The 26,466-nt window shown below is 43.0% G+C and overlaps 1 protein-coding gene across 2 annotated transcripts; it reads right to left on the minus strand.

The window, feature by feature from the left end:
* On the minus strand, positions 1 to 26,236 carry PARP6 (poly(ADP-ribose) polymerase family member 6). Of its 2 annotated transcripts, XM_052646170.1 has the most exons (24): positions 25,839 to 26,236; positions 24,857 to 25,111; positions 22,778 to 22,984; positions 22,053 to 22,130; positions 20,967 to 21,061; positions 20,477 to 20,537; positions 20,157 to 20,247; positions 19,635 to 19,701; positions 17,057 to 17,206; positions 15,978 to 16,128; positions 15,319 to 15,372; positions 13,705 to 13,800; positions 13,308 to 13,400; positions 12,258 to 12,383; positions 10,924 to 10,989; positions 9,910 to 9,977; positions 8,591 to 8,639; positions 8,230 to 8,342; positions 7,448 to 7,520; positions 6,675 to 6,744; positions 1,374 to 1,453; positions 921 to 984; positions 665 to 749; positions 1 to 330 (listed from the first exon to the last, which is right to left on the minus strand). In XM_052646170.1, exons 3-24 carry the CDS (start codon positions 22,778 to 22,780, stop codon positions 228 to 230), a joined length of 1,836 nt encoding a protein of 611 aa, XP_052502130.1. In that variant the 5' UTR covers positions 22,781 to 22,984; positions 24,857 to 25,111; positions 25,839 to 26,236; the 3' UTR covers positions 1 to 227. The 2 variants fall into 2 exon arrangements, 1 of the variants encoding a protein (XP_052502130.1); XR_008199965.1 differs by lacking the exons at positions 1 to 330; positions 6,675 to 6,744 and having other exon boundaries at positions 680 to 749; positions 15,918 to 16,128.
* Positions 26,237 to 26,466: the final 230 nt, after the last annotated feature.

Raw genomic sequence — 26,466 nt, forward strand, 5'->3', positions numbered from 1 at the left:
GTGAAGTCAACTGGGAAAATCGGGGTAAGGAGTCAGTCTGGGCCATCCAAATGTGGAGTGGTTCCTGGGTCAATCTCCACCATGAAGGCCGCCTCGCCTATCTTTTTCCTGCCCCTCGGTAATGGCCCCTTGATTCCTCAGGGCAGACTTGTCTGCTGCTCCTGAGCCCTTTTATGAGGGCAGATGGATCCTGGGGGAACAGGGGTGGTACGAGGGCTGGGGCCCCCTCAGTTTGTGTAAACCTGAGTTCCGATCACACGCATGATTTCCTTCTGTATCTTGGGGTCCTGAGTATTAATGTTGGCATCGCCCACCTGACCATCCTCATATCTGCCAAAGATAATGCAAACGTGAGCATAAGAGGGAGACCAATCCCAGAATAATGTCAACCCATGGACCTGCATTTAGGGGTGTGGCCATCCCATCCTAGAATCAAAACCCTTTCTTGCTACTCTTTACGGTGGAAGAGTTTACCTAGTTTCCTCTAAACAGCCCTTGATTTATACCCATCCTCATCCTCCAAGGGCAAGTCCCAGTTCCGGCTCTACTCAGGTAGCCAGGGACAAGTCTCCAATAACAGAAACAGACTTTCCCAGCAGTCCATATCATTGTGCTCTCACCCTCACTTCTCCAAGTAATTCCCAAGGTGCCCTCCTAGACTTACACAAAGAAGAACCGTGTGCAGACATGGTCGGACACAGGGCACACCCAGATGTTCCCATGCTTCTGGAGGTCCTTAGATGTAATCACTGGGAAGAGAAGGGCCAGAAGTTATAAGTATAATGCTTGGGTCAGAGAGTCCAGGCACGGAGGGGAAGGAAAGATGCTTCAACATCACCCTTGGCTGGATCATGTGCTAAAGTAGCACCTGAAATGAAGGTTGGACACCCATAAAAACAGGGACTGGGTGAGCCACCTACCTTCACAAAGTGCTATACAGTTTAGATTCCGACTCTGCAGGAACCTTGACTGAATGGATCGGGTCTGGAAGAGGAGAGAGAGCCAGGTAGATGGTTACAGCTTTCCCTAGAGAGGTGATTTAACTGGTAGCAGTTAGGGGGGGTGGGGATTGGGATATCCTGGGCTTCCAGCCACCTCCCCAAATTTCTGATTTTCATAATCAGTCTGGATGAGTCCATCTTTACATTTTCATGTTATTGGATTTAATAAACTCAGTTTCTATTCTCATACTCATGACTGAAGCTACAAATGACTCTGGAAATGGGTTCCTCTTAGAATGTATCTGATTGCTTGAAATGATCTATAAGCCACCCACCCCCATCACTACCAATGTTTCCCCATCCATCTCTGTAGCCTCAACTTATCCAAGAGGAAGTGTCCTGCCTCAGTCGAACAAAGGCAATTAATAATACCTGGGGGATGGTATTCATTCTGTTGTATCTCTGGACGAGCTCATCTTTGGAGGGCATCCTATGCTGTCCTTTTCCCATTCCTGTCACAGAAAAACAAACCAGTTCATTCACCCATTCCTTCATCAAATATTTACTGAAGTGCCTACTATGTGCCAGGCACTGGAGCTAGAGACAATTGGTGACACAGCAGTGAATAAAGCAAACAGTCTATCTGCCCTCACAGAATTTAGCCTGATAGAGATTACAGGAAAGGAACAAATAATCGTGACACAGCATGGTAGGGGCTATGATGGGGAAAATACAGAGTACTGAGTGAGCCAGAGGAGGGGAACTAGCCTAGCCCACAGGTTTGAAGAGGGCTTCCTGGTGACAGCTAGACTAAGAACTATAGAATTAGGGAGAGTTAGCTAAATGAAGAGGAAGGAATTGTCCTAGGCTGAGATAACAGGATACAAAAGGCCTGGAAGAGAGAGACAGTAGTGTACCTTAGTTTGGATGGAGCATAGTCAATGGCAGAGAAGTGATGAGAGATGATGGGGAAGAGGTAAGCTAGGATAAGATCAAGCAGGCCTTGTAGGCCATGTTAAGGCAACCGGAGTTTATCCTGAGAACATTAGGAAATCACTGACGGATTCTAAGATAGGGAGCAAGAGGTGAAATGAGCAAGGAATGAGGGGCCTAGGAGAGTGGTGACATCAACATTTCAGGTCCGATGCCAGGCTGAGTTAAATGAGTGGAAAGAAAGCAAGCAGAGCAAGTCAGATCTGCTGCAGTTTCAAAGCTACATAAAAACCTCTGACCAGAGTCATTCAGACTAAAGGGAGAAAGCAGAACAGGTAACTGATGAATAGTTTTCCACAGGTAACCAAAATGGCAACTACCCTGCAGAGTCCTGCTTCCTTCAGAAAGTCTTCCCAGACTTGAGGAAGAGGAGACAATTTACTTGCTTTCATCTTATCTAAATCCATAAATCCTCCACCATCCTTAACCCTCATTGAATAGCCCTGTTTATAACATTTAGAGACTCACTCTGGACTCTTCCTATTTAGATATGAAACAGTGCTTGTGGGCCCCTATTCCCAACTCTTTCTGTCCCATGATTAGGACTCCAGTCTCTGTATTCGGCTTTATCACAGGCCCAGCCTTATCCCAGTAAGGGGTGAGTCTGTGTATGTGTGTATGAGACCATGAGACCAGAGAGGGAGATGAAGATGGGAAATGATGCTATCACTGCAGACCAGAAGCAGGGGCCCTTATCTCATCAGTCCACCCCGGCACTATTACGACTAACTCCACTCTGCGGCAAGTCTTGGTTTCGTGGTAACCATGGTATAGAAGCAGGGATGATAACTACTGGACTGACATTCTTCACGACTCAGGCTGTCAATTCATCATGCACTCACACTGAAGCCCTATGACAGATTTATGGCTTGAATAAAAGTTAAGGCAACGAGAACCTCACGATTTGAACTGCCTATTTCTTTCTCCTATAGGAATCCCCACCATTCTCTGTTTCCAACTTCTTCTTTAGCCTTAACTAGGCTTAGCTCTGCATCCAAACCTGATAACCTTCTCAGCCTGCGTATTTCAGTGCATGGTTCTGAGTAAAATTCCCATTTAGGTTCTACCTCAGAGGTTGAGAGAACAATCTGATTTCTATGGCTGGTCTTAGAGATGGCCCTTATGATAGAATTCAAATCTTGTTCCATCCCAATCCTGCTGTGCACTGTCCTGACTGTAATAACCCCAATCATCTTCTCTCAGTTTCCTGAGACCAGACACACTGAGAACCTAGAGGCCAGAATACTCCCTGGTTGCTTGGTGTGCAGAGTATGTACCTGGACAAGTTTCTAAACATAACTAAACAAACAGGTGGAGCTTACCATCTCCTTTCCTACTCTCCCTCATTTTAACCTGCACACTATGGCCAAGTCTTGAGAGGCTCCGCTAGTCAAATAGATGCTCTCTATTTACAATGACCCCTCAGAAGGCACTTGGATACCCTGAGGGAAAATACAGAAAACTAGAGCAGAAAAGGGTAGAAGGAAACATACAAAGAAGAGAGAGTTAGTTATATGCTAGAGGAACTAAAATAAGTCAGACATTTACCCACATCCCATCCAGAGTTAGAGACTCTCACATATCCATGGGGCCCTCAGAAAATCAGTTATTCAAGCAAAGCCTGCCCTGTCAGTCCAATATAACGAAAAGAACTCTCTCACATATCCATGGGGCCCTCAGAAAATCAGTTATTCAAGCAAAGCCTGCCCTGTCAGTCCAATATAATGATAAGAACGCTGGCCTAAAAGTCAGGAGAACTGGATTCCAGTCCTAACTCTGCTAGTTAGATCTGTTTGACCCAAGAAAGTCATTTGACTATTCTGTGTATCTACTTTATCTGAAAAGTAGTAAGAGATTGAACAAAATGACCTATAGCTACAAGAGAAAAACACGGTATTTTTATCTATAATCAAATCAACCTTTGGAGGGAGAAGGATGGCGCCATATGACGTTTTTACATAATCAGTAAATAAAGTTAAGAAGTCAATAGAGATTCCTAGCTCCATGTGATAACCAAAGGTATTCAGGCACTCAGTAGTAAACAAAGGCCAATGGGAGAGGAGAACAGGGAGAAAACAGACAACAAATAAGAATTTTGTGGCCACCAGAAGCCAGGAGACTCACTATTTAGAATAAGGAATTAATCTGAGAGAAGCTTAGGCTGGCACAAATATAAAAATTGTGGTCTCTAGACAAAGCCAAAAGACTACCCAATCCCACCCCCACTTTGGACTCCAGGCACACAGAATAAGATTCATTCACACATTCAGTAAATATTCACTGGGCACCTATCCTTTGTGGATTGCTCACAGACATACTATCATTTGTTTAACAGGACAATGAACTAAGAACAACGTTAAGAACTAAATCCAAGAACTAAAAATATTATCAGTGACTTACATCTAAGTGCTCCTAACCCTATCCCAATATCTGCCTCCACTTGGGAGATATCCACTATTCTGAAATTTATATTGTTATTTTTCTTCTTTTTCCTTTAGTTTTATCACACACACACACAGCTAAATAATTTTGTTTACTTTTGAGCAATATAAAAAAGGCAGTCCTTTGTCTTGCCTTTTTTCAATTCAACCATTATTTACTTAACATTTTTTCCATGTTGCTGAATGCCACTGTTGGTTCACTGTCATTGCTGAATAATAATCTATTGTCAGAATAGATTATGATGTACTTATCCCTTCTCCTGATGATGAGTATGAGTTTTTTTCTAAGATTTGTTGTTGCAAACAATACTATACACCTTTGGGTGCACATATTCAGAAATGAAAATGCTTGGTTGCAGGGATAATATTTCTCAAGCTTTATGAAATGTAACACCAAACTGTTTTCCAAAGTGGTTGTACCAATTTATATTCCACAAGCAGTACAAGAGATCCTGCTGATCTACAACCTCCGGTATAATCAGAGGTCTTACCGGACTTTTAGGTATAGGTGCTAAATGGTATGTCATTTTGGTCTTGCCTTTACTTCCTTGATTAATAGAGGCTGAGTAGCTGCCCATATTTTTGGTCATTTCTTCAGTGACTTGCCTGTGTCATTTGCCTTTTTATTGGATTATCTTTTTCTTATTTGCAAGAATTTATAATGTACTTTTATTACTAATCTTTTGTAGTTATATGTGTTGCAAATGTCTTCTCCTAGTTTGTAAGCTGCCTTTTTATTTTAAGGTGTCTTCTGCAGAAGCTTATAATTTTAATAAAATCAAATTTACCAATCTTTTATGATTTGTAATTACATCTTTTTGTATTCTCTGCATGATTCTGTTTAAGATTGGGATAATGTGTTATTTGAAAGTTTGACTTAAGATCCACTTGTAAAATTACTTGATTTGGCAAGGATTTTGTTCTGTTGTGAAAAATTTTAAGCTACTATTTCAATGTCTTTTATGTTAGAGCTATTCAGGTTTTCTGTATCTTCTTGAATCAGTTTTGTTAAGTTACATTTTTCTAGGGGTTTATCCATCTTGACAAAGTTTTCAAATCATCTGCATCAAGTTGACAGAATTCTATTAGCTTTTAAAATTTTGGGACTTCCCTGTCAGTTCAGTGGTTAAGACTCTGGGCTTCCAATGCTGGAAATGCAGGCTTGATCCCTGGTCAGGGAACTAAGATTCCACATGCCGTGTGGTGCAGCCAAAAAAATAATAATAGTAATAAAAAGTAAAAATAAATAAAACTTTGCTATATCTATAGTTATGTCCCCTTTTTTATTCACATTATTTAATGCTGCTCTTTTTCTTCTTAATCAATCTACCCAGGTTTATCTGTTTTGTTAGTTCTTTTAAAAAACCCTCTTTTGGTTTTTTGGGGGGCCTGTCTATTGTACCTGTTCTTATTTCATTAATTTTGATTCTTATTTATATTATCTCCTTTCTTCTTGTTTGTCATTAGAGACCTTTCTATTATAGTTATGTTATTCTGGAGCTAAGTGTTCTTATTTTTGTAACAGTTACATTAATGGAGAATACTAAATCTATACAGAATCTAGCACTGGCCCCTTCATATGGTAGACATGTGACTATATGGTGGCTTTCTCTTATACAAAGACTATACAGAACCCGAACTAAAAAAGACTAAGAAGAACTCAAATATAAACTTTAAACAATGAGAAAGTTAAGTCAGATTTCCTTTCTGAGCTGGACAAAGTGGGACTCATCTCCTAATTAGAATCTGAATGTTGCTCATACCTTATCTTTGGAATAAAATGCTTCCTCTTGCATTCAATGTGACTAATATAATAGTGTATAATTACAGACAGTTTAAATTTTAAAAGGTGGTTGACAGGCAGGAGAACCATGTCTCCAGAAATGTAAGCCAGTGGAAGGGACTCAAGACTTCAAGTGCATTCATATATCAACTCGCATCCACGTGTGCACATATACAGTCCGACAGGCTATTGTCAGCACCAAAAATGTGTTCTCCAGAGGGCCTAGAGTCATCCCCCAGTAACTCCTTAACCCATTCCTAGGGCTAAGGTCCCACAATGAATGGTTTTATTCATGGAGAAGAGGATACCTACGAGAAAGGGAGATAATTGGCCTCACCATACAAATAATCTAAATTCCTAACGAAAGAAAACAGAGAAAGATTACGTATCCATGACTGGGCAGAGAGCTGACACAGACCAAGTGTCCATGATGGAAGAGGAGACAGCATAGGTTTATGTATTCACAAAATGGATGCAATGTAAATAGAGTCAATGTGGCCAAAGATTATTTCTTACCTGAGTATCCAAAGGAAATACTGGAGATGGGGCTCAGGTAGATGCCTTTGCCATAGGCTGCTCCATGCAGCTTGCAGGGAAACACCAGGATAAGCAATATGAGCCTGGGCCCTCCCATGGCTGTGTATTAGGCAGCCACATGGCTTATCCAGCCCTCTGTCCCTCCATTTAATCTTCTCACTCATTCAGATAACTTTAGGTACCTACTCTTGAAAAGCTGATTAGCTGAAAAGTGGATGCAGGTTAACCCCTTTGCCTATGAAATACTAGATACTGATGCCTTGGAGAGTGATGAGTGGCATAGCCACTGAGTCAGTCGCTCAGAATCCTTGCTCCTGACGTAGGCCTTGGTACATATGCAGATCCCTGCCCTCTAAAAATGAATACAGAACAGGCAGCCAGGAGGAGGAATAATAATCATTCCTTGGAGTCTTGCAGGACAAAGAAATAAGTCTCCTATTTTAACTCTCTGACTGAACAGTCACATATATTGAAAAGCTCTAACAGGTTCATTGATCACAGTGATTGCAATCAGCAATTTCTATTTCTGCCTACAGCTATATTCCCACTCCTAAAAATACTCCTCAGGTCAAAATACAACCACCATATTCATTCTATACATATAGTTTCAACTTCCTCCCTAGGAAAGCCTCACAGGAGGCTAGGTTTGAGGATGCTGAGGCAAACACAGTTGAGTACTTTACAGCAGACTTCCCCGAAATGAGTGGGGCAGGGAGAAGGTGGAGAGAAAGAGAAAAGGAGCACAGCCTCACCTGCAGTTTGGTGTAGGATGCATTGACCAGCCCATTGCGCAGGATTGAATGCCAGTTTTCAATGTGGGACCCACTGTAAGGCAGTGTAGAATACATGTCTCCTCATGGCATGAAGTTCCCAAGAAAATTCCAAGACTGCCACTCCCACCCATTCTCACACACACAGGACATGAAGATGGACACAGATAAAGCTAGCGATGGACATGCACACGGATATAGTTACAGGCATGTAAGATGTGTATGCGTATGGCTAGCCCTTACATCTTAATATCCAGGCCTATCTTCTCTTCCACACTTCAAACAGTCCCATCCTAATCCTCAGCTGCTGGTTCAATATTTTCATTTACCTATCATCCTGATATTTCAAATTACACAAATTCATCTCAAACTCAATGAGTTTATCACTTATCCCAAGTATGGCTTCCAATCATGACTTCACATCTCTTTTAAGTTACTCTTAATCTATTTTTTTCTCTCTTCTCTCAAAATCAGGCATAAATTGCTGATTTTCTTCAAAGCAGTTTTCAAATCTATCCCTACCAATCTACCTTCAACCACATCTTTTTATATGTAAATGTCATTCTCCTCAACTATATCCTAAATAGCTTAAGATTAAAGACCATATCTTAAGTATCTTCATCCTCTACAGCACCTACCACAATAGCATTTAATATGATGGACATAAGTCATACAAACTCCTATTCCTCAAGTGAACTTGCCACCATCCCCCCATTTTTTTTGCCTTATCCAGCACCCAGCCCCAGCCCTGCCCCACTCCTCACTGGAAGGCAAAGGTGCTGCCATAGAGCTTCTTGGCGGTCCGGAACCGAGCCTCCTTGGCAGGAGGGCTGCTCAGCAGGAGGAACTGGTGTGAGGTGTGCATGAACTTCAGCTGCTGCCCAGGGTGGGGGTGGGGTCATGAAAACAGAGCAGAAACGGGAGATCAGGGAGGGAAAGGTTGGGGATAGGGAGCAAATTAGGCTTGTACTGACCCCAAATAAAGGAAACATGCACTGGCCCAAAGACTACTGTTGATAGACAAGTCTAACCAGGCAGGTCTAGAACCAATGTGATTAGCTGGTTTGGAGCCCCTCCTTGCCCCTCACTAGAAATTCAGAGTTTAGATGGAGAATGGTCACTTACCCTGCTGAGAGGTAGTTTGACAATGTGCGACCTGTTGCTAGAGATGATCCTAGGATAAAACAGACAAAAAAACAAAAAGGACAGAATAAACATGTGGTTAGACCATTCTAAACAAAGCAGCAGCCTTGCTCTGCCCCTTGGAGAATAAGCAAGGATTCCAGGGTTGTTTGAACTGTGAACCCAGGACACTATCCGATATTCCTGTGGGTGGCAATGCTTGTGTATAAAAATGTAAAAGAAGTTACTGACCAGAGACCAGCTAGTTACTGGTTAAACAACAGATGAAAGAAAGAGAGGGGTGGGAGGTGGGCTGCTACATCCAGGCAGAGAAAAGTAAAGAACAAAAAGAAGAACATAAGAGGTCAGCTACCAAAGAAAATCAAAGAGGTGGGTCTGTGTTAGGATGGTGACAACTTACATTTGGAATTTAGAAACTTAGCACAGGGGCTCAGGAGCCATCCTATCTGAGCCCAGAGGAAGGCTGAAGGCTCTCAGAGATGGGGGGAATGGACAGTTATTATCTGAGCTGCAGAAAAAAAACAGAAGAAACTAGAACGAACTTCCTGAGAATTCAGGGACATACTGGCCTGTATGTAGGCTGAACTCAAGAGGACAGGAGAGAACAAAGGCATAAGCCACTGAGGACTCAGCAAGGGGGCATTATCTCTTATAGTGGCTATCTGGTTGTTTGTGTGCTTCACTCATGTACCTGTAATGCCATTCTGAACGGTCTATGTCTTGTCATTCCTCATGCTAAGAGGGAGCATGGTGCACTGAAAAAGTACTAATATCAAAGGCTGACCTGACAGAGCAAAACACGCTAGAAAGGGAAAGCTATTCCAGGAGGAGAGAACAGAAATCAAGGCCGGGGTGAAGGGAAGTAGAAAGGAAATTCAAGGTCAGAACCTTCACTCAGAGAAGGGAGTAATAGTGCTCCAAGCCTCTGGACAGTTAACATCAACAGGGAAGGGCTTGAGATAGAGAAAGGGAGTAGAAGCAGAGGGACATCTCTGCAAGCACAGAAAATCTAATTGAAATGAAGTGTTAATTCCTATAGGCAAGCAGCACTCAGAAACCTACTGGGAAATAAGAAGCACTAAAGAGAACTTGAAACATAGTCTTAGAACTTGTGGGTTCTTTGTTGGATCCCAGTTCCTAGCCAAGCCAGGTGTATCAATAAAACCCCAAGAAAAAGCCACCATAATATCTATAATCTTAGGAACAATGCTGAAACCACCTCTAAGAGAAGGTATAGGCTCCAGGTCTGATACTATGCCCCATTCCCCCAACTGCTGAAGGATGAACCATTCTACTCATACCACTGCAGAAGAGGATGGGCCAGGGGATCCAGCTTGTCCATCTGCTTCTTGATTTCCAGATACGAGCCCTGTAAGACAAAGGCCGTGAGGTTATCTCCCAGAAGAGGTGGGAGCCCTCCCACTTTCCACAGGTTATCAGGGCCCGGGGCAAGGTAGGCACTGAAGACCACACCAAACCAAGAGGAGATGGGGTTCCCACCCTCAAGGACCCGTCAGGCTGGGAAGACTCATAAATAAATATGAAAATGACTGAAGATGCTTACAAAACAACATGCAGGTGGGTCTCCCTCATTTTATGCAATTCCTACAGCCCTAAAAAGTTGATTATAAATCAAAAAAAATAAATAAGTAAATAAAATCAATGCCCCAGAAAGACCAGGCTAAGGAATCCTGTGGTAAAACTACGTAAAACATAAGAGTTCTTCTGACAAGTAAATCATCCCTCCTAGGTATATGTTAGTGTTCATCTGAACTGTGATATATAGGATTTGCTGAGAAGAGGCCCACCTGTAAATGTGAGTACAAATGAATGTCTATTCATGCAGAGATTGCAGACGAGGGGTGGGGAAGTCTGGTGAGGGACAGCCTTGAGTCAAAGGATGGTCACTGCTCCATGTGGCTGCCCCACCCCTAGAAGGATAGAAGATGCAGGCCCCTGGGTCTAGTTCCTTACCTTCAAGCCCCCCTCCTCACCCTCCCAACCCTGGACAGAAGTCCTTCCCTAACTTCTCTAGTGCCCCAAGAATCATGAAAAAAAAAAAACATCAAATAGGAACAACTTGTGAAGGAATTAGCAGCAAAGGTCAAGGTTGCGAGAGACATAAAGAGTGAGAAATAGGAGTAACAGAGCTAACAAACCAGAGAAATAAGACTAGGAAAGCCAAAGAGGGGCGCTAAAGAGAATCCTGTGAGGAGTTTGAGTAACATCTCTAAATCTTCACTCTACTCCAACGAATTTCAAACAGAATAGGGCACTTGAGTGGGCAGGCAGGGGACAAGCAGAGGACAGAATACCTGGGTCATCTCCCGGATGGACATCACACTATCCAGAGCTTTCTGCAGTCGCTCATAATTCTTCTTCTGCGGGGAATCAACAGGGAAAGAAGAACCAGGTGAAGAAAAGGGGGAGAGAGGAAGATGTGATGAAAGAGGGCCACATGTACAAAAGAAATCTAGTCCCCAGGGAAACAGCATAGTATGTCATGCAAAGAACACAGACTTAATGCCAAGAAGTTCTAGAATCATGTGCCAGTTCTTTTACCAGCTGAGAGTAGTAGGAGTAAGTTCCTTAATCCCTCAGAACCTCAGTATCCATCTATATAAGTAAAGATAAAAAATCCTCACTACCCTCATAGGGTTAAACTGAAGATTAAATAACAGGTAAAGAATCTAATACAGTGCCTGACACACAGAAATGAGCAACTGTGAAGCACTGTGCTAGGTACATGTAATGGTTATTTCAACAACTGTCAACTGTGTCCTTTGGGAAATGAAGTGCCAGACATTTAATTGAACATTCTAGGTATGTATGTGAAGGTATTTCGAGATGAAATTAACCTTTGAATGGCAGACTGAGTAAAAGAGACTGCCATCCCTATTCAGGTGCCTCATCTAATCAGTTGACGGCCTGAATAGAACAAAATAGCTGAGTAAGAGGGAACTCCTCTGGCCTGACTGCTGGGACATTGGTCTTTTCCTGCATTCAGACTAGAATTGAAAAAATCAGCTCTTCAATCTTGAGTCAGCTGGCTTTTGGACTGGAACTTACAACATCAGCTCTCCTGAATTTCCAGCTTGCCCACTACTCAGCCTGGTATTTCTCAGCCTTCATAATCACAGGAATCAACTCCTTACAGTAAATTTCTTTCTCTATATATCTCCTATTGTTCTATTTCTCTGGAGAACACTAAGTATTATAATATTTTACATACATTATGTCTCATTTTTATAATAATAGATATTATCCACTTTTTACAGATAAAGAAATTGAGGTTCAGAAAGGTTAAGTGATCTGCCTAAAGCCATTCAGCTAGGGAGCAGCAGAACCTCAAATGGAATCAAGGTCTGTCTGGCTTCAAAGTCTGTATTATTCCAACGTAACTAATATTAATTTGTCTCCCTGTCTTCTGAGAAACTCAGAAGTTCACCTTATATTATTAGTTATGTTTAGTTACTTATTCACTAAACTGTGAACTCTGAGGGTTCAGGAGCTCCCAAGAAACAAGTGTGCCATTTCTTCTGTCCCCTTATTCCAAGCTGTTGTGTGCACTAGAATGACGCCTATAGTCTCCCACTATCTTTCACCATTTCTGTTCCTTAGTCCTGACTTTCTTCCCAAGCAACTATACCTTAGGGTTAAAGGCCAGAGTCTTGGGATCAGTGGGGTCCACCACAGAGGGATAAGGCTCAAAGATGATGCTCTTTCTAGGGGACTCCAAAGCTGCCCTACACATGGCCACGAGCAGATCCACCACCTTAGGAGAAAGGAAAGAAAGGGGACAAAAGCTAAACGATTTCACAGGGCTGGGAGTTGCACAGTATCCAGCATAGGTCTACCTTCCGGAGGCGCTCGGTATTTCTCTTTAAAAGCAAATATGAGGGACAGACTGGGAGTTTTGGATTAGCAGATGTGAGCTATTATGTATAAAATGAATAAATAACAAGGTCTTACAAAAATCACTTTGCTGTGTAGCAGAAATGAACACATAAAAAAGAAATGAACACATTATAAAGTCAACTATATTTCAATAAATTTTAAAAACCACAAATGTTTTTTTTATTAGAAAATACAAGCTTATCATAAAAATTCAAGAACAATGTTTAAAAGAATGATTAAAAGAAGATAAAAAACATCCCCTTACCCCCGAATCTCATTCTTCACATTAACTACTACAAAGTTTGATGTATATTTTTCCAGATATTTTTACTAAAGAAATTGTTATTTTATCATATGGGCAAATTTTAAAGAATTATACACACTGTTATATTTTATTTATATATGTTATAATTCTCTATCCATAAATAATAGCTATATAGTATTTCTACTGTAAGAACAAACCATCATTTCTTTAACTGGGCCTTGTACAGATGGGCTTGTATCTATTTTTTCTTGTTTCAACTATTATAAACAATACTAGGGAATTCCCCGGCAGTCCAGCAATTAGAGGACTCCGAGCTTTCACTGCCTAGGGCATGGGTTTGATCCCTGGTCGGGAACTAAAATCCCACAAGCCATGTGGTGTGGCCAAAACTTAAATAAAACATTAAAGAAAAAACCACGACAGTGAACATCCTTACATAGGAAAGCATTTCTGGAGATTAACTTCCAAGCAGTGAGGCTGCTGGGACTCCCCGCCGTAAAGGACCCCAATTCCCCAGCAGCTCTCCCTACCCCATACCTCCGCTCCAGTGGCCACCTCCTCTGCAGCTCCGGACATGACTCCCAGCGTGTAGAAGGAGAAAACGCACAGCTCACGAGTACAGACGGCTGGCTGAATGGACATATTAAAGAGATGGTGGTGGCAGGAGGTGTGCAATAAGAAGGTGTCATAGGGCAAGAGGGACATTTCTGACCTCGGACAACTCTAGACTGATATTCACATATCCTCATCTTTCCTAACAGGACTGCTGAGACTTGTTTTCAGAGAAAAACTATTACTTCCAGAGTCTCAGGGAGTATGGACAGAATTCTACCTTTACCACAGATCCAAGAAGAAAGGAAAAATGGAGAGATGAGGGACTAATGGGCCTTAGCTAAGGCTGTAAGAAAGAGGGTCACAAAATAGAGGTGTATACCTTGAGCATGGACCCATTCTGGAAGACATGCTGCTCATCACATACGACACAGTACTCATTCAATGTTGGGATTCTCTGCTCTGCATATTTCATGATCTGGGGAGAGAAGAGATTCGATTAAGTCTTTTTTTGGAAGTCAAGACCCAGATATAGGAAACAATCTGAACTTCCTTTCTATTACTCTCCTACCTCCCAGCCCTGTGCCTAAGGTAGACTCTATTCTTGGGTCCTGCACTTAATTAAATCGATAGCCTAACTCTGGAAGACTATATATTATAACGAAAATAAGACCAGCCATGGTAGAAGAATTGGGTTAAGAGTCCCCCTTCTACTACTTAATACCATATATAACTTGGGGCAAGTTAACTTGAGCCTTGGTTTTTTCATTTACAAAATGGACATTACTCACTTGACAGAAGTACTGGAATTAAAGAGATGATTTCTGTAAGAGTATTTCATAAACAGTAAGAAATACTAATCAAACTATTAATATTATTTTCAGTAATTAGAGGCCCCCATGTGACAAATGAGTTGAGTATTCAGTCCATGATCAGATCGTGGCAGGGGTGGGAGGTGGGGTGGGTGTGGTGCTGAGAAGCCGTGTATAACTACCTAGGACAATCACCCTGTAAAATGATCAAGACCACAAATAAAACTCTGATGGGAAGAAAGCACAAATTCAGAGCACATGCAGCAATATCCTAAAGTATTTTTTACACAATCTGTCTTAAAAGGCTTTCACAATCACATATACTGTCTGTATAAATTAAACTGTTCCCATTTCACAAACTTTCGAGATCGTAAATGGACACGCAAGGGCTTTTGTTCATTCATTTAACACAGATTTGTTGAATGCCTACTACGTCCCTAGCTCACTGGAAAGTATCCTTTATTATTCAAAACATAACACACTATCCTCTCAGACCCTATAGTCCAACAGGGGAGATGTAGTATGTATACAAATTAATTACAATTCAAGGCAGCATATAGTACCTGACACATTAGCGCTATATAAAACAAAAGTATCAAAAGAATTCAGTGAGAGGAAACACACTTCCAGCTAATACATTTCAAGTAATAGAGAAGGTTTTATGAAAAAGTTGGCATCTGACACTTGATTACAATAGGCAGTTATAGTGAGGAATGCCAGTAGAGGGAATGACATGAACAACGATATTGGAGATGCAAAAGTGAAACCATGTCAGGAAAATAAAGAGGTTTTAAAAAGAAGCAAATGACCAGTAGCAGCTAAGCACTGCAAGTTTGTGAGGAAAAGTGAAGCCCGCTTGAGCAAGGATGTGGAGGATTGTAAGAAAATCAGTGTCAATTCTTCTCGTATCTTGGCACCAGTGCACTTAAAATTTGCGGTGCATCATTTGGCACTTGATCGTAAGTGGTATATAAGCGTTGTCTTCCCAATAATGCTATAGGCTTCTTAAGGGTGGGAACTAGGCCTTTTCTCCTATTCACAGAACACTCAGTATAGTTATCGAAGCAGAGCAATTAAGGAAATGAAATGTTTGCGAACTGACTGAAGAGCTGGGAGATGTTAAGGGATCAGATGGGTCAGAAAACAGTGGAAAGGCTTTGGAATGAAGCTTTGGACTTGATTACCTGGACAAGGAATCCATATTCCAGAGTGGGGATGTTCTTGCAGTGACCACTGACCTGATGAGAGTAAAAAAAATAATATGGCTTCATGAACCTCTTAGGAAGCTGGTGACTTCCTAGAAGGAAGAAACACCTCCTAGAAATACCTCACTCATGCCCATTACCTAAAATTATCCTGAAGTAGCTAAGTCCTAACTCTGATCAGTCTAAGTAATTCCCAAGCTGCAGAGAAAGACCTTTAGACATTTTTGGCAAAGGCTCTTAAAACAGGCTCACCTGTCCTTAACCCTTTTCAAGGTAGATGTAAAACATGTGTAAAGTAGCTGACTATTAAGTTCTAACCACAACCTAACAAAATTAAACATAATAACATCTCCCTGGGATGCCCAACCCCAGACTCTGCTCCTTGACATACTATCAGAGAAGCTTGCTAGACTATGTAGGTATAAATTCACAACTATTAAAATATCTGTTCCATTCTACTGATTCATGGTTCATGCCCAACCTGGACAACCAGACTCCCACTCCATTTTGAGAAGCTGTATTCCCTCACTTCCCCTCCCACCCTCTGACACCAAGTCAAACCCTCCTCAGCCATGTACCAAAGGAGAGGTCCGTGTTGGGGGAGGGAGGCCCACGTGCTGGGGACACAGGAGACCTGCCTGGGGGCTGGGAGGGTAGCCAAACACCTCCACTTTGGGGTTCTTCATGGTGCAGGAGATGGAACGGTTCATGAGGCGTCCAACTCGAAGGTCTGGTACACCCAGTTTGCCTTTCAGCATGGAGTCCTGTATGATAGGGAAACTGGGAGACCTGAACAGAGAGCAAAGAAAAGTGATGAAACTGAGGATTCAGTATGAGCCCTAGAAGCCTGGAGGGTCTTCCCTGGTGGTCCAGCAGCTAAGACTCCGCAGGGGGCCCTGCATTCAATCCCTGGTCAGGGAATTAAGATCCCATATGTCATACCACACAGCGAGGTAAAAGAAAAAAAACTATCCAAGGAAAGTTTCATTGGATCAAACTATCAAAACACATACATCACTACACGTCAGGTTTTACGTCATTAAGCCTGGGTCATTCTCTACAGCATCTAAGGAATGATACCTTGGAAAGGATACCTGTTTCACTTGCTCAATGTGTGTGTGTGTTGTCTGTATTAATATATATGTGATTAAACTACTAGGTAAGAAACAGGTGGACCCCAAAGAGCCTAATGTCTGACTGTCTATCAATACTGGTACCTGGAAAGCTACAAATCTGGGTTTGTATTTGCCTTTGGGAAGATCAGAAGGCAGAGAGAGTGGGGAAGTGGGGGAATAAAAGTCTGGGATCAAAGAATGGAGCAATACTTGTTCCAGAACCCAGGTAATAAATCAATGTCCCCTTTCATAAGAGCAAGGGGCTGGGGCCTATTAGCTCTGCTTCTGTCTCCTTAGGATAGGGAATAAGGGTGAGGGTCAAAGAAAGGAGAGATGGAGAAATTAGTATATATTTCTCCAAAGAGACCCCATGCACTAGATACTATATTTTACATAAAGGACAAGGTATGACTCCTGGGTCAGGAGAGGAAGGGTAAAGACACATAGGGGACAGGATCATGTGGGTGGTATTAGTAGTTAAAGGTACAGAATTCAGAGGACCTAGGGAGAGGACAGAAAAGTTTACATAATCAAGAAGGTGGGGTGGGGCTTAGAATAGATCAGTGTGATTAGAGACAACCAGCTCATGGAGAAACACTTACTTGGGGATGGGTGAGAAGATGCTGAGGCCAGCTCGGAACTTCTTGATGGTACCGCTTGTCTTGAACCAGCTGTGCCTCTTCTCCTGCTGGGTCTTTAAGAAATCGTTGCTGAGATGTTTCCATTGTTGGGATGTAAACATACCCAGGATTCTAAAGAATCACAGAGGAAGAGACTTAGAAAGCTCAAGCAGGGGAATCCCAGGTCAAGAAATAAGACTATGAAAGGCAACTAATCTAAAATTCAGGCTTAGGGACTGCAAAGCTAGTTGGTTTAGGGAACTGTGTTTGTCTCAAGATCCCTCTGATATAATCTTAGCACATGGATATGTACTGTTCTAAACTACCTCTTGACCTTAGTGGGTAAATTCCCACTCCCTTACCTAGTCTAATGGACCAGAAAAATGCTTAGATGCTTTGCCTTTACAGGAAGATCTCAAACATGAGTCTTCAAAGGCTGTGAACCTGGCAATTTACTGCCAAGAAGAGCTATACCGAAAGTGAAACAGAAGTGGTAGAATAGAGGTGAGTACTACCCTTGGCCTTGTGAATAGTGAAGAAAAGGACAAGGAAGCCAAAGGGTACTGACACTGTTAGGCAAAACATTACAGCCTCAGATTTATGGTTTCCAACTTGACTAGTCTTGTCAGTTCTTTTATTTGTCCTTGATCAGTTCTCTCTGGTATTACTCTATTATTCTAAATCCTTATCACCTTCTTTAAGCTAACTACACCTACAACTGAGAATCTTTCTCCTCAACCGAGAAAACTGAAGCCATCAGATATCATCTTCCATGATTTGACAACCTTACTACAAAATCTATTTCCATTTCCACCCTCACTTTGATCCCTCCATCCTCTGGAGACAAGCTGACCCTCCTCTTAAGGATCAATTGCTCTAGCTGTACTCTGGATCTCAGCCCCTCTGCAGGGACTTTGATCTGGCAATTATTTCCTTTTCCTGTCAGTTCCTTTCCCCACATCTACAAAAAGTTCCACGTTTCTTTATTTCAACCTAGCTACCTCCTAATCCTCATCCAAATTTCTTAATCCATACTTCATTGTTTTTACTTTGTGGCCAATCATTCACTTCTCCAGAAAACTGACTATATTCTGGTTTCCACCTTCACCATTTCACTACAACTGCTCTCACCTTGATGGTAAATCCAACCGAAACTCCTAGTTCTCCTCTTACTCATCCTCTCTGGCATCTGGCCCTCCTTGTAGAAATGTTCCTCCTTGCGTTCTCTGACACTGTTCTCTTCCCATCCTCCTCCAAGCTCTCTAACCTACCTTCAGTGTCTCTTCTTTCTCTACTTGGCATTTTTTTCTGGGTTAAAGGGTGTTCTGCCCTTGACTTCATCTTCTTCTCATTCTATCTAGCTCTCCTTTGACATTCTCATATTCTACACTGGATGCAATTCTCACCTGTACACTGCCATCGATCTTCAACCTGTACCTCTCCTGTAAGTATCAAATCTACATCTCTCTCTATTGAGCAGCTCCACTGAATATCCCAAAGTTACCTTTAAATAACACATTTAAAATGGAACGATCTATCTTCATCCCACAAACCTGTTCTTCTTAAATTCTTATTTAAATGAGGGGAATTGCAATTTACCCAGACATCTAGGTTGGAAACCTAAGAGTAATATTCCTCTATTTCTTGCCTCTTATCATATACAACATAACCAAATCAGTCTTCGAGTCTGACTTTAAACACTGCAAATCTTTTTAGTCTATCTCTTGTCTGTACTCACATCTACAGTCCTACTTTGGCTCATCATCTCGCTTCTACGATGCCTCTTACTAAGACAGTTCTGGTCTCTGGTCACACTCCTTCTATCTATGCTGCACAATGCTACCAGAACGATTTTTTAATCATTAAATCTGCCCATATCCTTTCTTTGCCTAAAACCTTTCAAAGCTCCCACTGCCTACAAAATAAAAGCAGAAGATCCTTTCTGATTTTACAATTCCTACATACGTTGCCTCATGTGACTGCCCTTGCAAATGTTATTTATTCTCAGAGTCTGTCTACATGGACAATCCTTATCCATCCCTAAAAACCGTTAATCATCTCCCTTTCATATTTCATTCATGTAACTGCCACCAGACTGACTTACACCTTTCTCTGTGTTCTTTCTAAACTTTACATTTTCACTTGTATTAGAACAAGTATACACTGGATTATATTTAGAACTTGATTGAGTTCACTTCTCTTTATATACCAAATACTTATTTAGCAAAGTGCTCAGTACATTCAGTAAACTAAAACTGTCCAAAATCCTAGAGCTCTACTCTGAGGAAGTGTGATGAGCATAACTCTAATTCCAGGGTTATGTTTTCCTTTAAATGCTAAGTAAATGCTAGTAATGCTCTCACCTCCAGGAAGCCTCAAGGGCACATACCCCAGAAACACAAGCTCCCCCACCTAACCATAAACTGGACTCCCCAAATTAATTTTAGTCTTTCTTGGGCACATGTCAGAAAGACACTTTTGGAAAGAAACATTCAAGAGTCTGCCTGTCCTATCTCTCTTTCCCTCAAACCTTCATAACCAGAAAGATCAAAGTTCTTACTTTTTCAACTGAAGACCCAGCCCAAATCCTTCCTTATTTGATGGCTGGAAAACCTCAATTGACGGTTCTGCAAAGAGAAGAAAAAGCTCCTACTACATATACATGTCTATCCTCCTGGGAGTCCAAAGCCCTAGTTCAGTGGATTAGCTTCCTCAGATTTCAAGAGTACTCTAAACAATAATGGTGGAAAATGAAAACCTCTGAGGCAGAAGGTAGATTCTGGGAACTGTCTGACCAATTTCAAACATCCTCAACTTCTATAAGGAAGCTGAGGAGATGGGGAAGAATAAGTAATATTGAGGAACCAGAGAAAACAAGCTCATTAACCAAGAAAGTCTTTAAGGCATGACTATTAGGTGATAGGGAATGAAGATAACAATGAGAGAAGACTGAAAATCTCCTACCAATGGCCTTCAGATTACACCAAAAGGCTTTGTTCCTAGTTTTTCTCTATCTCAGTTAACTTAGAACATTGTATTAGACTAGTCAGAGCACACAGATGCACAAAGTCACTGCCTTTACCCGGTCCATCAAGGTACTGGGAGAGAGAAAACCGCAGCCTCAACACAATAGGTTCTGTCCGGAGGACCTTCCAAGCTGTAGAAACTTCCTCCTACAAGAGTAAGGGGAATGGTTTCTAGTTCAGCATCAGAGAGAAATGGACTTTGAAGTTTTCGCTACATGACACACACATGCACGCAGTACTATCTGCTGATGGTCTAGAGATAGGCACAAAGTATACGTGCTTCAAATACAGCACTTGGGAACAAGACTCCAGGCCTATGTGGCAAAACCCACAAGCTCAACTAGACCTGCTGTTGGCAGGTACTGGCATCACTTACATCCAGGAAGCTGATGTTGATGTGGAGGTCAATGTCCACGTCATCGATAGTTCCATATTCTCTATAGAGATACAGGTGATCACATGTGAGACTCATTAAGGGAGAAAGAAGGGAACAGGAATTGAAGTGGAAAGAGAAGTGAGCCTGGGGATAAGGGCGAGGGAAGGGTGAGAGGAGGCTCTGTACTTAGCTACAACCACTTTTACAATCAAAGCCTTTGCCAGGCCACAAGCCCTTCTTACCCCCAAGGTGAAACTTCAGCCTAGAGGATCTAGGATAAGAGGGAACTTCTAAGAAAAGTGGTTATACTTTCCTCATTGCTCCTGTCAGCCTACCTTAAATATTCTGAGCAACTCTCACCATCATTAGGCTCAAAACTTATGAAAGTCCACAGACCCCAGCATCACACCGTAAAGAAAAAACCTCTACTCTTTTAGCAAGTCACAAAGAAGTGGCTGAGCCTCCTGCCATCCCTGAAGTAGAGCCTCACCTGATGGACACAGAGTTCTCACTGTAGATTTCCTTCACAGCTTCAATGTCTGCATCTAGCTGTGGGTGCCGATATAGGTCAGCTGCACAGCTTCCCTGAGTCAGCAGCAAAAATGGTGGAGGGGGGAAGAGAAAGAGGAAAACGGAATATGAAGAAACATCAGGAACAGGGAAATCAAACTATAGCAACACATGCAAGCAAAAGCTGCTTTATGAAAGAGTTCTTGGTGGTGGCCCTAGCTGGGGATTTCACTGACAGACAAGTCACCCCCCATCAGCACTCTAGGAGGTTTCAGTCGACTAACTGCAGGTTCTACTTAAGGAGTTCGCATCCTTAAGTCTCAGCTTCTCTCAACCTTGACCAGGACTCTTTAGGTATCCCTCCTACGAGAACTCAGAACAGGCTGAAGAGTTCAGAATTTAACTCAGATTGGTTCTGTGTGCAGCGTCCAACAGTTCTGCTCAGGATCATGCCCTGGGCAGTGACAGCACTGAACAAACACTGGTGGAAGAGTCTTAAAAAATTTGACCCTAATGAATGAAATGACCCCTGCTGGCTAGTGAGGGAACAGTCAGAAAATAATTGTTTCCAACTAAGAATGGCACCCGACTCCAGTACTCCTGCCTGGAAAATCCCATGGGTGGAGGAGCCTAGTAGGCTAGAGTCCGTGGGGTCACTGAGGATCGGACACGACTGAGCAACTTCACTTTCACTTTTCACTTTCATGCATTGGAGAAGGAAATGGCAACCCACACCAGTACTCCTGCCTGGAGAATCCCAGGGACAGGGGAGCCTGGTGGGCTGCCGTCTATGGGGTCACACAGAGTCAGACACAACTGAAGTGACTTAGCAGTAGCAAGAACCTATGGCTAAACTCCATGCACAGAGGGTGTAGTTTATACTGGAAAAGATAAGAGTTCCAGGCAAGAGCAAAAATATGAGATCAGCTTTGACCAGATAATCCTCAGATCACACTGACACTATATCTTCACCTCTGCTCCAAAATAATCTCTTCCACTCCTGACGTATCCAGAAGAAAGTATACATTTAGACCATCCAACATGGGTTTTGGGGCTGTAATCTCACCTGAACTCCATAGAGAAATTCCTCTGATTCATTGTCTCCCTCCGAATCATCATCATTCCAGAACTGGCCTTTGATGTCCTGATGATGAAACAAGAAATAAGGGTGCCTGATATCTCATGGAACAGAGTGGGGTTAAGATAAGATAGGAAACAGATTTTCACAAATGAGAGGTCCCTTGGGATAGAATAACTGAGGCCCCAGTCCCTTTGCTGCCTTCCCCTGACCCTTTGGGGACATCTCAGTCTTTTCCTAAATCCGGTCATATCCATGGTCTAGCACTGACTTGCTGGCACAGAGGAAAACAATAGGGAATTTTAGCCTTCTTAGGTATCGGGTATGATGACTGAAGCTCTAGTAGCCAGTGGTGGAGGTATGCAGAAGACTTCAATGTCAAGGTTGATTCTCAGGCATATCTAAGTTCTAGTACAAGCTGGCCTCTTCTGGATCATTACCCAAGGCAGCTCTGAAGCTGCTAGTGAGACACCTCGCTCTTTTGTCTCCTAACTCCCTTTCTATCCCTTCAAGTATTTAACTCTCGCCTTCCTTCCCAAGAAAACTCCCTATACACACACCAAGTAATACTGTTTCCATGCCCCATCTCCTTCCTTTAACTTCAAGTAGCCACCCTATCTTCCAAAAGGGAGCAGAGGGGGAAGGTGAGGTCTGCAATTTGTTTCATCTACCCGCTGGACAATCAGTTAGAAAGGTGGGCAGTGAATTCTCACCATTGGGTCAGTGGGTAACACACACTCCTAGGTCAGTGCTAGGCAGCACCCCTCCATACCACCAGTTGAACCCAGGCCAACGAGATGGGCATTTAGGAGGCCAAAAGAGGAGACAAGGGTTGGGAGGGGGGTGGCGATATCAGGGGCTGACTGGAGATCAGCTGAGGAAGGCAGGATCTGCTGTTGTGGTGCTAACAAGTCACTGTCCTGCAGAAAGTAGATAACAATAGATCTCATCAGCACTTAACAGCTGGGTGGCACGTACAAAAGCACACGTTTATGGGTACACTTTTATTATACATATGTATAGACACTGCTACATAGAAACATACTTGCATGCATGTAGACACACTTGCAAACACAGTTCTTTAAAGAGAATGAACCATGAAAGTACTACATGAACATGAGACACTACTGCCCTCCAGCTGGAGAGCTGTGACTGAAGCAAGTCCCTGCTCTAGCAAAACACTGTATCAACTCCTGAAGCCAAAATGATGATGCCAGGACCAGATGCTATGCTATGCAGTCAAGTCAGTTCATTTTAGAATATTCTTCATAGAGTCAACCACCATCAGAAGCAAACACTTTTTAAAAAATCTTTATCCCCAGTTATTTCTCCAAATTGAGTGTTTATCTCGTATTTAAAACCAGTATCCTTAGGAGCCTTTCTATAACAATCATAGCTAAGTTGAAAAGTCTCAACAACTCTGACCATTTTCTGGTAGACAGTCTGAGTTGTCACAGCCAAAATAATGCCCTGGACTCCTCTTGGAACCTACTCCCCGCAAAATGTAATAACAACCTGAAGAAATGCTCAGAAAAACACTAACTTCTGGCCCTTGTGCAAAATTAAAAACCACTGCTTCTTGGCTTTTTATTTATCAGTTTCATCCACTCCAACTTTAAACAGAGGTGTTCTTGATCTTTAACATGGTTCTCTTGCATCTTAAGTATCTAGATCAGTGGCTCTCAAGTAAGGTCTGTGAACTGGCAGCATCAATATGACCTGGGAACTTGTTTAAAATGTAAATTCTAAGATACCCTATGGAGACCTACTGAATTAGAAACTCCAAAGATATAGCAATCTGTTTCAACAACTCCTCCAAGTTATGCTGAGAACCACCATTCTAAATCCTTGTGTGTTCCAAGGGCCTGTGGTCTGTTCCTCAGATACCAACGTAAACCTGTAACTAACCCAGTATGGTGACATAAAGCACAAGGCCAGGGAAAAGATCATAGCAGTCCTTCAGCTGGCAGGGCTGTCTGACCCATCAAAACAATACGCAAAAGGAAACTGCAACTAAAGTTCTTAGAGAAGAAATGGCCTGATATCTGGGACTTGCTTTAAAATACAACTCAAGCACAAAAGGCAGAAGGGGCATCAAGGTGGGGAATAGGTGAAAAAAACATGGCAAAGTGATGATTACTGATGAAGCTAAGTGATGAGTACATAAGCATTTCTTATACTCTCTACTTTTGTGTATAGTTGGAGATTTTCATTGAAAAAAAAAAATCAGAGACTACCCTTGGAAGGGCTCTCCCTAAAAAGTTAACTCTAAATAAGAACAGGAAGATTATCACTAAGAATTCATAATTGCCTCTTTGCTGTTCTTCAAACATCAAGCATATTCCCACCTCGGAGCCTCTGTCCCTGCTGGTCACCCTTCTTGGGATGCTACTCACCCAGATACCCACATGGCTCACTCCTTTACTCTTTCAGATCTCTGCTTGAAGGTCACCTTGACTATCCCATATAAAACAGCAAAACCCAACACACAATACAGTAGCACTCTCCAACCCCCTTCCTTGCTTTAATTTTTTTCACAGCACTTCCCACACTCTGATGTACAAAATGTTTGTTTGTTGTATTTATCTCCCACCAGAAAGTAAGCTCTATGGTGGCAGAGGCTCTGACTCTTTTCACTGTCTATATTGTCAGTCCCTCAACACATATTTACTGAATGAATGAACTGTCTGCTGGAGACCTAAGCCAAAGGGGAGATACATACAAGAACTTAAACACAACTACACAGACAAAAGTCACACAAAAATTATTTTAAAGAGCAAGACTCCATTCACCTTCAACAGTAGCTCAGAACCAGAACATGAAGATCTGGGGGCTGGGTTTGTGAGATTTGAAAATAAACAGTCAGGTGCTGATCTGGATGATCACAGAGAAATAAAGAGGGAGGCACTAATGTCCAGCCTGGGGCGTCTTGGGCTGGGTGGTAGGATGATGGCAGCGTGGGCCAGAAGTACCAACTTTCACAAGCTCTCTGTCACTGTAGAAGAAAATTTAGTCTCTCTCCAAGGGTTGTTGCTGCTTGGTTTCTGCTGTTATCATAAGGAGAAAAAGATAATTCAGAGGGTATTTTTCCTGTCCAGGGAAAAAAATAATTCAGAGACTACCATCTTTTTCAACCCAGGCTGCTTCAGTGAAAGGGACTCCCACTTTCAACTCTCAAAGCTCATTCCTCTGAGAGATGGAGAAAAGGTTTAAATGATGAAGAGCGGCAAATGGGGAATAGTGGGAAGTTATCTAATTCACAGAATTACATGTTAAACAGGAATAAGCTGGAAAGACAGTCTTTTTCACAGCTTTCACGTTACATATTAAAAAAAAAATCAGGGGTAGAGAGGTCAAGCAACTTGCTTAGGTTCAGGCAAGTGGAACTGGGACTTAAGCACATTTGACAGGTTCCACTCACATCCACTCTTCCTGTGATGTGGTCACAAGCAATAAAGGGAGCTGCTAATGAATTAAGCAAGAACGACCTATCTAACTTATCTAAATGAGGTAAAGAAGGGAACCTTTCAAGAAAACCCAGGCCAAATATAGACTGTGTGAAGAGTGCCCAGAGAAGGGTGTCTGTCGGTCAGTACTTCGGACGACAGCAGAAAACACGGAATTGGCACGGGAACTGGCCATATGTAATTAAGCCTGAAGTCCGTATCACAGAAGTCGTGGCCGACGTCCACGGGCGCTTCTCGGTGTGACAACTTTATACCCAGTTAAAGAAGCCTCCGACCTCAACGCTTAAACTCTGGATTAGGCGCCCACCTTCGTGGTCCTGGGCAAGGAGGTCACTCCGCTCTAGAGCAAGTGCTCCATCCGGGAAGCCTGGGCCACGGAACAAAGAGCGCGGCGGCGAGCTCACGGACCTAACGCTTTCCCGGTACGCGGCGGAGGGACGGGCCGGGGTGAGCCCCGGGACGCTGGCTGCCGCCCGCGCTTCCAGACAGGCCGTGAGGCCTCCCTTGGGGGGAGCTGTTGGACCTCTTCTCCGTATTCCTCTGGAGACCCCCGACACCTGCCTCCCGGGAAAGCAGCTTTGTGCCCGATCTGTGTCGCTAGCCACCCGGCCTTGAGCGAAGCCTGTCAAGCCCAGGAGGGCCCCTCAGAGCCACCCGGTCCAAGCCCCTCACTTCATCCGCCCCGGCCGAGGAGAGGCGGGCCCCGCACCCTTTCCGCGGCCCGCCCGCCCCGCCCGGTCCCGCTGGCAGCCGCCCCACAGGCCGGCCTCGCGAGTACTCACGGCGACCCCGGGCCGCGCGCGGCCGCCGCCGAGGGGACGAGCGGCCCGGGACGCCCCGCGGGGGCGGAGCTGCAGGCCAAGGGGCGGGGGCCGGGCCGGGCGGGCGAGGTCGCGCGCCCCAACGCCTCGTCGTTCCGTCACGGCGGCGCTGAG

The sequence above is a fragment of the Budorcas taxicolor genome, chromosome 10, assembly GCF_023091745.1.
Source record: "Budorcas taxicolor isolate Tak-1 chromosome 10, Takin1.1, whole genome shotgun sequence".
NCBI lineage: Eukaryota > Metazoa > Chordata > Mammalia > Artiodactyla > Bovidae > Budorcas > Budorcas taxicolor.